Here is a 14697-nt window from a genome sequence, read left to right on the forward strand (position 1 = left end):
ATTATCGCGAATGTACGAAGTTGCATTGTATAATTAATTAATTAATTAATTAATCAATCAATCAATCAATTTACACGTTTGTCCGGTGTTTCAACTTTCTCTTTCTACCTTTCCCTTTGTTTATATTTCTTTTTTTTCTTTTCTTTCGTATATATTTGTTAGTTACAATTCTATTATAATATTCGACACGTGTGTATGTATATGTATATGGCATACGCGATATCACACCAACGAACGTTCATCGATGATCGTAAGATCTTTTCTCGCTGATCTATAGATCACGACGACTTCGTCACAAGCGAGCAAACACACTCATCTTCCTTCTTTCCTTCCCTTCTTTCTTTTGTTTTTTCTTTTTTAATTTTCTTTTTCTTCTTTTTTGTTCTAATTTACGATGAGCAACAGAATGAACGAATTGCGTTTGCCGGAACGAGAGAGTTTACACTTTCAATTGTCATACTTTTTAATGACCTGTTAGTTTGAAAGTATAGTCGTTAAAAAATAGAAAATGTACGATGAAAAAATTGTCCAAGGAAAATTAGAAATTAACAAGAAAAAATTAGAAGATTAGAAAATGAGATGGGGGATGATTTATTTAAAGCGGCATTGTAATTTCAAATTAGTAATCATTTAAATATGCAAATTTACGAATAATATCTGATACACGTGAACAAAATTTTTTAAATGATAATAATAAAAAGGAAATTATTACGTATTGATAAGAAAGAAAATTTTAAATGATATCATTGGTGTCGATCAAAAATCATTTCTATGTAAATTTATCTCGACGTCGATTAAATATTGTATAAAACAAAATTTAAGAAATGATTCAAATTCATTATCTCAACATTTCCAAACTTTATTAATAAAGTAAAAGTAAATTAAAAGTGACTTGTCAGATGTTAACGGAAAAAAAAAGAAGAAAAGAAAAAGAAATAAAAAAAAGTGTGTTGTTAATCGCAAATAAGAAAAACCGTTTGAGAACGATAAAACCAATTTATCGTAATTTTGTAAATTTTTAACGACACGATGGGTTTTATAGTTTTTTTTATCCAAAAAATATATAGGAAAAAGAAGAATTTCCCTATTTGTCAAGGACATATATATATAAAAGCGATAAATTAGGCATTGGAAAAGTTAGAAAATATTTTCGAGAGAAGTGGTGAGAAACGAGAAATGTTCTTCCAAAAGAACCACCAACTACCACCACCATCCTATTTTTCGCCATTTCTTTTTCTTTTTTTTTTCTTTCTTTCTTTCTTTTTCCCTTTTCTCCCTCAGACGGTGATTTTCTAATAGTTTTATCGGAAAGGTCTTCTCGTAACTTCTCGTTTCGGCAACTCGTCGTACGATTTTCGACGTCGTATAGTCTGGCTTTGCATCTGGCAAAGTTTCAAACTCCTATGTCCTCGCAAACACTCGCCAACTAAATTTTCTAAATACGTACGTGCTTAGTAATGCCACTAACTCGACTCGGGTTTTTTTTTTTCTTTACACTACTTTTTTCACTTAATTTCGTTTCATTTCGTTTCGTTTTATTTCATTTTATTTCATTTCATTTCGTTTTCGGAGTTTAGTTTTCCATTAATTTCCTTTTAACTATATTTATTTATTTATGTTCTTTCATTTTGTTTATTTTAAATATAACCCTCGAGACCTGAGTTTTTTAACACACTGACCGACGATACGTTGTTTTTATTTTATTTTATTCTATTTTATTCTATTTTATTTTATTTTATTTCTCTCTCCGACACTTTAACGATAAAATTATTTCGTCGAAAAGATATTGTGTCTTATTTTCTAATAATAATCACTAATTTATTTCTCTTTCATTTTTTTTTTCTTTTTTTTTCGTCCAATCCATTCTAAGATTCGTCCTCGACTAGGACGAATAGGGCAAAACAAAAAGAAAATTTTAATAAAAGCGTATATCGCGCGTTAAACAACACGTCGTCTTTTATTCGTGTTTTCCCCCTCAACCGACTTCACTGTCTCGAGGATGAAAAGGAGGAAGAGAAAATCGTTTTGTTCGGATACACCAATCGGGGAGGTTCTTCTTTCGGAAACAGGAAATGATTTTTATATTTTTTTTATTCATTCTTTCTTTCTTTCTTTCTTTCTTTCTTTCTTTCTTTCTTTTTTTCCTTCTTTCCTTCTTTTTCTTTTTTCTTAGGCGACTAATATGCAGAACACGAGGATCAACATCAACGATGGCATCAGCATATTCGATGAGGCTACTTTTGAGTTTGAATCTTGGTGGGTCTTCACCGATGTATCTGTAACACGAAAACATTTTTTTATCCTTTCTATTATCTTTCATTAATAATTTTCTTTTTTTTTTTTAATCGATAGAAAATAACAGTAATAATAATAATAATAATAATAATAATAATAATAATAATAATAATAATAATAATAATAGTAATAAATATAATTCTCATATTTTTTAATACACGGTGCGAATCATCGAAGTTGAAGGATTTTTTTCATTTCAATTGATTACTCTCCTTCGCAAGAGACTTTTTATAGGTGATTCATTTTTTCTTTTTTATTTTTAATATATACATTTAATTTTTATTTAAAAAGAGAAAATATTCATTGATTTTTAAAATAGTTTAAAAATTTTTGACATACATTAGCCTGTAAGTTCTTCGTAAGTTTTGAAGTAATTTTAAAAATCAATAATTTTCTACGAAGCTTTTTCAATTTAACATGTTGACTGCTGTGTAGGTCATCGGTGACCTCAAAACAACCAATAATAAAAATATATAATTAGAGTAAATATCGATACTGATAAATTGTTAAATAATATCATTGTTTTTATAAAGGTTTGAAGAAAATGATGACATATTAGAACATGAAAAAATAATTTTATAATTACAAGGTGGTAAAATTTGCATGACACGTAACGACATTTTTTCTCTACGTAATTTCTTGATAAAATTGATACATTTAATATTGAACATGTTGAATGAAATAGGATCGTCACCAGTGACCGCAGACGTTACTATATTTTTGTATATTTAAATTTGAACAACCAACTATCGAGAATCTACTGCACGACCATGCGGATGATGCGTGACATTCAACGTGTTAAATAAAAATTGAAAAAAGTGAGCAAAGTCAGAGAGAGTAAATAGTCTAGGAATGATAGACAACAAAGAGAATTATGCATATATTATATTATGTACAATCGAGTCTATTAATTAAGCCAACAGGGAGGCCTATCAAAAAAATGATATATCTATCATTTGAAAGATTTGAAGAAAAATGAATATAATACAATTAATAATAAATTACCTGGCGTAGTGGGTCCCATTCCTGATCCAGAGGTTTCTTCGTCATCTCTATCGTCATTCGTCGAATCTTCGTCATCGTCATTCATGGTGTCACCTTTTTTCCTCCAACCAGGTCTGTCACCACTTCCGGAACCATCGTGAGCTTCTTCAGCAAGCGGAGTTCCTCCGTCCGGTGCCAATGCCAACTGCGACTGCACTATCTGTGGTATTCCAAACACAATCAAAACTATATATATATATACATATGTGTATGTATGTGTATGTATTGTATACAAAGAAGGATCAACAGAAAATACTCTGGGAATATAACCGTAAATTTAACAGACCTGCGATTTATCAAAGTCGGATTAACTAGAAAATAGGATTAGAATTCACAAAAGAGAGAAAAAAAAGAAAGAAAACTAAAAACGATAATACGATTTCATTTAAAACTCCATGGTTAGCGTTCTATGAATTTATTCCTATCGAAGTGTTCTTTTCTAACTTTACGATTGGATCTTCTATCAGACCTTACTCTTTTTTTCGAATTACTCTAACATAAGTCAAATAGTTTGTGTTAAAAACATTGTTAATAGAAGGTGGATCCAAAGTTTGTATAGATTTAGAAACTTACAGTCTGAACAAATTATATTTTTCTATTAGGAAAAGAAAAAAAAAGGAAAAAGAATACATACATATTCGAATAACATTAAAGATAGTCTAAAATGAAAAGATAATCATCCAAAAATATCTGAGATTATAAATGATCGGAGGTACGTAACATGTGTTATCATCTATATCTTCTGGTCGTAGTAGATCCATTAATCTTCTTCAATGAACAGGTGATATCGTTTTGTAGTTATCGATCGATCGAAAATCGATAGGACAAAGTGTCGACAACAACGACAATAATAATAACAACAACTAGGACATAAATGGTTAATGATTTATCTGGTCTTATCCAAACAGTGGTTGGCTTAGTTGGTTGGTTCATCTAATCTAACGATTAGATGATTAACGTGAGTTGGCGTATAAGCCAAACGCAGTGTTAAGAAATGTCATACTTGATTTTACTTTGAGTCAATTCTGGCACCTGTCCGTTGTCTTTTTGCGTTCACCTGTCGAGCACGATCGAGGTTAACGACAACAGTCCTATACTCGATATCACCCACGCAATATTTTCGCACCTACATCACGCACGAGCAACTCTTTGCCAAATTTTACTTCTTAACATCGAACGTTTCAATGCAATACGCGTTCTACAAATAATAATAATAATAATAATAATAATAATAATAATAATAATAATAAGTTTATTTCAATGATATTTTAATGTCCTCTATCTAATTGCGTAATCACGATCAATTGCGTTTAATATAAAAACTATATATTGCGAATTGTTTTTATAACAACTTTAGATATATACTAAATGAATGTGCTAAAATGTGAAAATATTCTTAGTTTCCGATCAATTGGTAATATCAAATAACGAAGCAAATACTGTCCCTCTAGAATAATTTTATATTGGGTTCGCAACTAAATGATTGCGTATTTTAAATGAAGAAAAATTCCAAATCTCTGCTTAAAAATATAACTTCATTCAATTAGATACCGTCCGTTTTTGTCGATGACCTTTTGCCATCGTTCGGGCAGTGTCACAATTCCACGTTCATCAAATTCCTGATCTTTGCTATCAACAATTGAAATTAAATGTGATTTGTTTATCGACAAAATCCGCGATCACTTAACTGTCAACCAATAGTTCAAATAATTAGATAAGTTGTATGGACGGTACAAAGTCTTAGTGTACTAATTCGTAACTGATTGAGAACGCGTTGAACTTGACTAGACTATAAAACATATCAATCCACAGTGTGATTAAAAGCTAAGGTAACTAAAACTTGAAGATTACAGCAGGACTCCTTCCTTATAGAAAACATATTCCTTGGATTGATAAACCTTAATTCTAAAAGATTCTACCGTGTCGCGTTGACAGCACTAGTTTCCGTTCGATCACTAAGTCAAGCAGCGCTGGGCACGGTTAGTACTTGGATGGGTGAACCGCTTTTTTTAGGAATACCGTGGGCCGTTGACGCCAAGACTACTTAGCCTAGTTAACATCTAGAGTTGGTCCCAAGTTCAGATAAAAAGGAGAGGGTTCGAGGATGAGGCTTAGCAAACCCTACCCTCGGTAAAAACAATTAAATCGCTCCTAAAAATAGCAATAAAAAAAGCTATTATAACAGGACAAATTCCTAATAAAAAAAGGAAGAAGAAGAAAAAGGAGAAAAGATTCGAGGACTAAAGGGGGAAGATGGTAAAAGTATGGTGAAAAAAAGTAAGTTTCACGGGACGTCGATCCTGTACGAGTACGGGTACGAAAACACAGGATGTAAGCCGCACGATTCAATCCGAGGCAAGGCTGGCCAAGGCTAAACCGACCGACAAATTACACTTTATGGACTCACCTGATTAATGTGCTTCAATTGGTCAATGAATACGCTGGTGTGTTCGTATTTAATACGAGGCAAGGCTGCCCAAGACTAAACCAACCGACGACGAATTACACTTTGTGGACTCACCTGATTAATGTGCCTCAATTGGTCAATGAGTACGCTGGTGTTCGTATTGCCGTAGGAAGCCGTTGACGATACCGTTGTCACTGTGAATTCTGGATTGTATCTCTGAGCACTTAAACTGGAGTCGACCACGGTCTTCGAATATCTGAACAGACAAATCAAGTGACATTAGGACGAGTTAGATTTCAAATAGATCAGATATGCTTATTGCTACTTGAGAAATTCATAGGCAACGAAGGCCGTTATGCTAATCGAATAGATTAACTGAACTTGCGATTGTGCATCAATATGATTAGAGTATATATATCTATATAAATGGTACGGAGTTAGAAATTTTCTATTGAGATTTTTGTGGAGTATTGTCGGATTACAAATTTAAACATTTTTGAAGTTATACTTCTTTTGGCGCGTTGGGGAAAATGTAATGGGGAGTGATTTTGTTCTGAGCGTCTGGAAAAACGACACCATGAAGTTTGTCGGTATTTACCGACGCGAGGCAAAGCAATTTCAAGTATACGGCATGAAGTTGTCTTTCTTTTTTTCTTCCCCTTTTTTTCTCAAGCGGGTCACCCATCCAAATACTAATCGTACTCAGCGCTGCTTTACTTAAATGATCGAGCAAGAACTAATATAATGCTGTAACCGCGCCATGGCTATTGACGCGTGAAGTAATTCGATATATCTCTCTTATATTTAGTGTGCACTGATATCTATATTTTGATATTTTCTTTTTCTTTTTTTTATTCTTTCTTATATTTATATAATAATAATTATTCTTTTTTTAAGTTATTTTTTTTCTTTGAAGTTTTTTTTTGAAGTTATTGTTGAGGTTATTGAGGTTATATTCGTTTTGGTACGGCAAAGAAGTATAACTTCTTACATGCGTACATAAGTACACACACCAGTTTTTTTTTTCTACATTTTATACATTTTTCTATTACATCATTAAGGAGAAACAAAAAACTATTCCAGGGATATTTGTCAGACATTTTCTTTTTTGTATAAACTTTTTAAACGACTAGCCCTTACCCCTTTCCCCCATTCTCACCCTCGCCACCCTTCCCCAACCGATAGTAATTTTCGAAAATAGTATTTCTGAGAAAGTGGGATGTACATTTTTTTGTTTGAATCGTCAAAAAAAGATTCAGACACCTTTCAAACGTTAGTCGATAAAACAACGCGTGTCGAAAGGAGGCAACTAAGGAAGGAAGGAAGGAAACAAGCAAGCAAGCAAGCAAGCAAGCAAGCAAGCAAGCTTCCTTCGTTTACTTGCTGGTATTTATGAGAATCGTAACGATGGAGAATCGTTCGAAGAAAAACGATGCGAGAAAAGCCGTTCCGATTCATTGGCTGCTCGTTGTAATCTTTTGTTGTACTCTGGTGTTGCGTTGGGGTGTTCAGAACAAAAGAGAGTAAAACTCAACTTGTGTATTTCTCGGAACACGTCTCTCAGCTTATCGTTTATGCGTTCTGATCATTCGTCGAACTTGTTATATGTGTGTTCGATAGGAAAACAAAAAAACAGAAAAAGCGAAAGAATTTTCATTTACAAAACGAACCGACGTGAAATGTTATTATAATCGAAAAAAAAAAGAAAATGGAATAAAATCAATAACAGATACTCGGATTTTCGATGAACGTAAAGTGATCTCAGAATCGTTATTTTCATTTGAAAAATTATATAACTCGTTTGCCGAAAATTTTTCAGGCTGGTATGAAAATTAATTCGAAAACAAAAAACAAAACAAAACAAAGAATACAATTATTAATGTTTCAAACAATAATTTGTTAAAAACGTAAAACTGTTCGATAAAAATTCCAGTGTAGCAATAATCGAGTTAATTCGGAAGACGATTGAACGAACTCTTTTTTTTTTTTTTTTAATGGAAGAAAATGGTCGAAGTGATGTAAAAAGGCAAAAAGATTTAAGGAAATTTCTCGTATTTTTTTGTCGATAGAAAAATAAGAATGTGTGTGAGAGAGAGAGTGTGAGAGAGGGAGAGAAAGAAAAAGAAAAAGAGACAGAGACAAAGATAGAAAGCTGGAAAGAAAAACTGATGGCTATTTAAAGAGTAACGAACGTATTCCCTCCTTGGTGATTCTCCTATCAAGACTTTTGAATCTGCGATGCGTGCGAGCAACGAACGGTCGAGTCATTCATTAAGTCACACGAACGTGCTTTCACTAATACATACGATCATACTTATGTATATTCCTATTTACGTATACATCCACATGTATGCTGATACCTATTAGTATCCTATATAGAATACGTGTATATGTATGCGTATCTGTGATTTCTACGTGCATACATATATTCTTAAGTATGTGTGATTCCTGTGTGTATAAATGCACGTATTTTTGTGCATATGAGAAGTATGTGTATAGATTTATATATGTGATGTGCTTATGAGTATTTATTTATACTATTGTTTAACATTTTCAAATTGCTCTTTTAATTTCAGAAAAACAAAATATTTTGAAGGCAAAATTAAATGCTTTTAGAGCAACCGATTTAGAATTATGTTTTACATTTTGCATTATTTTTATGATCGAGTGACACGTATTTTTGTGTAAATTGTTCAATCATCAAAAGAAAAAAAAATAAAGAAAAACATCGTCTGTATCTTTAATGACACTCTGATATATTCTATAATCACCCTGGTAATTAATTATCCGTGTATTTCTAATCGACTTATTTTTCTATGTTTATTATAAAAATTGTTTAAATTGTCTGTGGTAAGAAAATTCATTCGAAAAAATTTCCTTTGATTACACGAAAGCATTATGGATATAAAAAAAAAATAATGCTGAAAATCTTTTAAAAGATAATTCAACTTGTTAACAGTTTATAATAATAATAATAATAATAATAATAATAATAATAATAATAATAATAAGAATAATAACGATCAATCGTTTCTAATTTTATCGGTGTATCAGATTTTAATGGAAATTAGTGAACGATTTCAAACTTTTAGTTGATAGTGTATGTTGTACTGGTATTGGTGTTTGTAGTATGATTGTGGGGGTAGGGATAGAGGTAGGGATAGGGGTAGGGATAGGGGTAGGGATAGTGTTGGCGATGGTGATGGTGATGGTGATGTTATTGGTGCATGTAATGGTGGTAGTGGGAGTGATATTGTTGGTATATGGAATGGTGGTAGTGGTAATAATGTTGGTGTGAGTAGTGTTCTGGCTTGGTGCCTCATTTATCGTCGATTAATCAACGAGTTCCCGACTCTTCTCTTCCTGATCTCTCTCTAAGCGAAAAGGCGGAAAAAAGGAGGAGGAAAAAAGGCTGAGGGAGAAGATATATGTATGCTCGGAAAGAGGAGAGGAAGGAAACTTTTGCAGTAGTATCGCGAATCTTCCTCAATGCTACCCATTCATGGTATACACGACCTTCTTCTTCTTCTTCTTCTTTTTCTTCATCTTCTTCATCATTTTCTTCATCTTCATCTTCTTCTTCTTCTTCTTCTTCTTCTTCTTCTTCTATTTCTTCTTCGTCTTTGATTTTCTTCTCGTTCGATCTTCTTTAGAAAGAAGAGAAGAAGAAATCATTTGAGAGAAAAAAAAAGTGCAAAAATATCGCTTTTTTCTTACAAGTTCTTTTTTTTTTTGTTTCTTTTATTTTATCTTAATCTGTGTTTAGAAATAAGATGAATTGAATACACGTAATGTTAATATAATAATATATTTTTCACGAAGAGAGACGAGTCATGAAAATGAATACGCAATGATTTAAATTAAGATAGATTGAGAGAATGATTACGATCGTTTTAGATTTTAATCTATTTATTGAAATATTACGAATATACTAGGGGATCTCTTTAATTGTTAATATTTTAAATTTGAAAAATAATTTAAACCTATCGCGTAGTTCTGATGCTATAATGCGATTGAATTATTACGAATTATACAACAAATGAATTATTTTGACTGTTTCATTTATTATTAGATCGATTTATCAATCATCGATTCGTATAACGTGTTTTAATATAATTCCTAAATGTTTATTAATAATTAAATAAATAAATGGAAGCCAACGAATAAAATAAAATATAAATTTTAAATAATAAATAAATATATATTTAATATTTATAATATAATATTTAATATTTTTAAATAAATATAAATTTTGATAAAACAATTTTAACAATTAATTTTGTTCGTTATAAAAATATTGCGACAAATATTAAATAAATATTAATCAAATGAATTGATTATTATTTGTGTGTATATACGCGAAGTTAAATTCTTATTCTTCGAAATAATATAACGATGTGATTTTGTATGCAAAAACACAAAAAAACAAATATAAGCGCAGGAAGCCATAAACGAAACGTCAGGCGTCAATCGATATTAGTGATGGAAAGACCGACCCTTTGCAGACGAATTAATATTTCAATAGATAGCGAAAACGACAGCAGACGTGCGTATATATACGCCCATTTGTATGTGCGTGTGTCAGAGTGTATGCGTGCGTGTATAATTCATTTGTCAGACGATGCCAGTCTCTTTATTTACACATAAATAAAAGTATTGAAAGTGATTCGTTAATAGGAATTTGTTACACGAAAATGTTCAGACATATATATATATATAGATATATACATATATACACACACACACATTTATATACACATATATAATACGAACTTTCAAGAAAAGATGATGCATGATCAGAAGATGGCGAAGAAAATATTGATGAGAGAAAAAGAAAGAGAGAGAGAGAGAGAGAGAGAGAGAAAAGGGGAAGAGAAACCACGTGATTAATTTCATTTCATCCCTGGGAAGCTTTTGTAATTGGAAAAGGGTCTTGGGAATTTTCGAAGGATCCAGGTGAAATCTACGAATTAAAGGATCTGTGATTCCGGCGTTGATTTTCAAAAAGACAAAAAAAAAGCGAAGACAAATTATCCTTATTTTTTTCTTCATTCGGGACTAACCGTGACGTGACGATATATATAGTTTGTTTGTTTGTTTGTTAATAATCATGATCATCATCTATGTTTGTAATAATAGTCAAGGAATTCGTCAAAATTCTATTTTATTACATTTAAACATTTTGTCGAAAAACATTGTATTGAAAAAATTAAATTATACACAGTCGTGTTATATATATCTTCTTTTTTTTCTTCTTTAATCTCATTGTAAAATTAGTTTAAAAGTAGTTAAAAAAAAATATATATGTCATTTAAATCTATCTATATGTTTCTTACTTTATCACACATTGTTTTTAAATTTATAAAAAATCCTATATCATTTTTATATTTAATATGTATAATATTATACTATTATTTATTTCGACTCTTTAAAAAATGATTGAAATTTTATCATCTCTCTACGCGTGTAAACGCACGTACACACATTTTTATAGAATATATTTTAATACAATTTATTTCCATTTTAACAAATATTAATACATTTATATAATTTAATATAAAATAATTCTATAGTAAAAGAACGTAGAGAGAGAGAGAGAGAGAGAGAGAGAGAGAGAGAGATGAATGAAATCAAATATACGTCATTTATCACCGTACATATCATTTTAACTGTACGACTTTTAACTAAAAATTTATAAAACCGTATACATATATAACCAGAACATTTATTTCAAATTCTATTATTTATTTCTTCACTACACAAAAACCAAAGACAATGAAAACGTTTATATCATTTCTCTCTCTCTTTCACTCTCCTTCACTCTTTCTCTTTCCGTCTTTCTCCCTCTCTTTCATCTTTCAAATCCTCTTAACACTACAATAAGAAACAAATTAGAACGTTAAACGAGAAAACATCAAAGTAACAAAGCTCAAGGATCCGATCTAGTGTATATAACTAAACACGCACATTCACACACACACACACACAACCAATTATATATACATACTTACGTATAGAGGATATATAGGTGAAAAACAGTAGGGAATAATTGGGCCATTATGATTCGAGTACACGCTCGAAACAAAACATTGAACGCCGAGCTTAATGCCGGTGGGATCGTTACAATGCTCACCCTCCTAACTCTTCTCTCTTCTTCTAACGTTTGTTCATTCTACCTACCAGCCGAGTTTCATACTGAATGGGACTGATGCACGTTCGCATTAACTAAAGGTACACCCGACCAAACCAACCCAACCAAACCCCACCCCATCCCATCCCACCTTTTCTCTTCAGTTCTTCTTTCTTCACCCCTCCCCACTCCCACCCTCACACCCCGAACCCTTTCGTTCTCTTCTCTTTGAAACTCGTCTTTAATAAAATGTCGCAAAAGTGGATCGAATTCTTTTGGTGAACCTCCACCTGGTCGTAATTTTCTTTCTCTTTCTCTCTCTCTTTCTCTGTGTGTGTGTTTCTCTGTTTCTTTCTTTCTTGCTTGCTTCTGGGTTTTAGAGATTTAAATCATCAAGATTAGAATCGTGTTTACTTAAAGCAGCAAGTGCATATATAAGAAGCATATAAACGATCGTAGAATCATAATAAAACGTTCGCGTTTACTTACTTTTTTTCTATTTTTCTCACGTACAGTGTGACAGATTTCTGTCGTTAGAATAACTAGAGATCTGTATATATATAACAATCTTGATACAATTCGTCGAGTATGTATATTTTTTTTTCTTCTTATTTTTTTTTACTTTTTAACGAGTAGTTGTTAAAACATGACCCGAAGGAATATTTTTTCTTTTTCTTTTTTTTTTTCAAGATGCTTGGAAATGTTTACGTACATACACACGTGTGTTTTCTAATTATGGTACAACGTACATATTATATACAAAGTATATTTTTGTAATATAAATAAAATATTTAATTTAACGCGTTTCGAGATGTGTGAACAAAGACTGTTTATACTCGTATGCTTTTTATTTTTCATTAACATATAAATATATGAATAAATAAATTTGTTTATTATAACCGTAAGAATTTTTTTGTTCACAGTATATATATATACATGTATACGAGTCTAAATACGTATAAATAATGATTATTTTCAATTAACATTTAATAATCTTCTTCTTCTTCTTTTTATTAGGACTTCGTCCTGTTATAATAGCTTTTTTTGTTTTATTGCTATTTCCGGGAGCGCATTTATTGTTTTTACCGAGGATAGGTTGCTAGCCTCACCCTCGTATATATATATATATATATAATTTAATTAATTAATTCAATAATAATTTAATTAATTAATATTTTTTTAATATAAGCAGAGAGACGAATAAAATTCATATTAAATATATGAAATACGTCAGAATATCAAAAGTAATTAAAAAATAATGTACATCAAAATCAACATTTTTAACGATACAATACGCCTTTTGAAAATAAAATTGATGTATATCAATTTTTCCAAAAATGAAATAATCTTAAAGTATATTTCTGCGTATAAAAATTTGAAAAAATTCCATCCAAAAATGAAATATTAATCATTTATAAAATTGATAAATAGATTATACGAATACTTCTGTGACTTATAAACCGTACACATAAAAATCTATTTTGTAAGTTGAATAAATCAATATATATATGATAATATTATAGTCATTTTGCATCAGTAACATCTCGTGCGGTTTAAATTTCCCTCTCGCTGGTTTATAATTCATATAAAGCAAATGAACTCACGCGAAAAGTTAGAACTTCGTTCTCAATTAAACGTGTCGGCAGGTATTAATTGCACGAATGAAAGCCGCGAGGCAGACAATTAGCCAAGCATTTCCTTTTTAGGTCGTGCGAAAATGTACGAAACGGTCTCACTCTCTCTCTCTCTCACACACACACACACACACTCTTTCTATCTCTCTCCTTTTTGAAGTGACAAATTGCGTCGGCGTCGTAGTTCTGCTATCGGTACGACCTTTGACACGATGTAATAAAATGGGAAATATTCGGGACCATTATCGGAACTGGTAATTAAGGACACTTTCCTAATTAACCAACAGCGATCTCGATAACCTTAATTTGTCCTAAAAATGATTATAAAAAAAAAAAAGAAAAGAATATAATAAACCAAAAATTTTATAAGTGTGTGTTTAACATAAGAGTATAGAATTCGGTGTGTAGGTAGCCTAAGATAAACGAGAATTATTAATCAACGCTGCTTGCTGCGAAACCAACGATATACCCAGCAGCAGTAGCAACTTTAAGTTTCTTTCACACCGAATTGATAAGAAATTATTATAATCTTGTATAATTTTTGTGTAAACACGTCGAAAGATTCATAAATCAATTGATAAAAATGTATTTTTGTTCTAAGAAAATTTGATTTATTAACGTTGTTGATAAGTCATTCAAATAATTGTATTCATTTTTTTCTTTTTGTAAAGTCAATTCTACAAGACAATACGTTAATAACATTTTAACTAATTAATATTTAATATAAGCAAATCGTTAAAAATATTAAAAAAAAAAATAAACATATAAATTAAATAAATATATAAATAATATTAAAGACATCGTTTATATTTATATTTATGCATTTATCTCAAATAAAAAAAAAAAAAAGGAACGTCACACTCGTAAACTCTTTTCTTTTCGGTTATTCAATTAATATTTTTAACACAAGATGATGAATGAATATTATATTAAAAAAGAAAAAAAAAGATAAATGTTATAAATGGTTGTTGAATATGTAATTAGAGTTTATCTATGCAATAGATAGAAGTATAAATTTCAATTGATCATTTTACAGAATAAAACCCGTAACATATCAGCGATATACCTCGATGGTGTTTGTTCGCGTGGCAAGAGAAGCTCCAGAAGGTCCTATCAGACCACGTACAGTATATCTTAGGGTGAAAATCTAAATGAGATTCGATCCGACCAAAAGGAAGCCTCGATTG

At 30.9% G+C, this 14697-nt stretch overlaps 1 protein-coding gene across 1 annotated transcript in view; it reads right to left on the reverse strand.

Annotated features, from left to right (window-relative positions):
- Positions 1–1913: 1913 nt before the first annotated feature.
- LOC122516498 (division abnormally delayed protein) overlaps positions 1914–14697 on the reverse strand; it is a gene marked incomplete in the record, with an annotated part of 90732 nt that continues 77948 nt past the window's right edge. Inside the window, 3 exon segments of the mRNA XM_043634359.1 lie at positions 1914–2276; positions 3301–3499; positions 5861–6002. Coding sequence (XP_043490294.1) covers positions 2170–2276; positions 3301–3499; positions 5861–6002 — 448 coding nt within the window.

This window comes from Polistes fuscatus, unplaced genomic scaffold (assembly GCF_010416935.1).
Source record: "Polistes fuscatus isolate 324 unplaced genomic scaffold, CU_Pfus_HIC Scaffold2, whole genome shotgun sequence".
Lineage (NCBI taxonomy): Eukaryota > Metazoa > Arthropoda > Insecta > Hymenoptera > Vespidae > Polistes > Polistes fuscatus.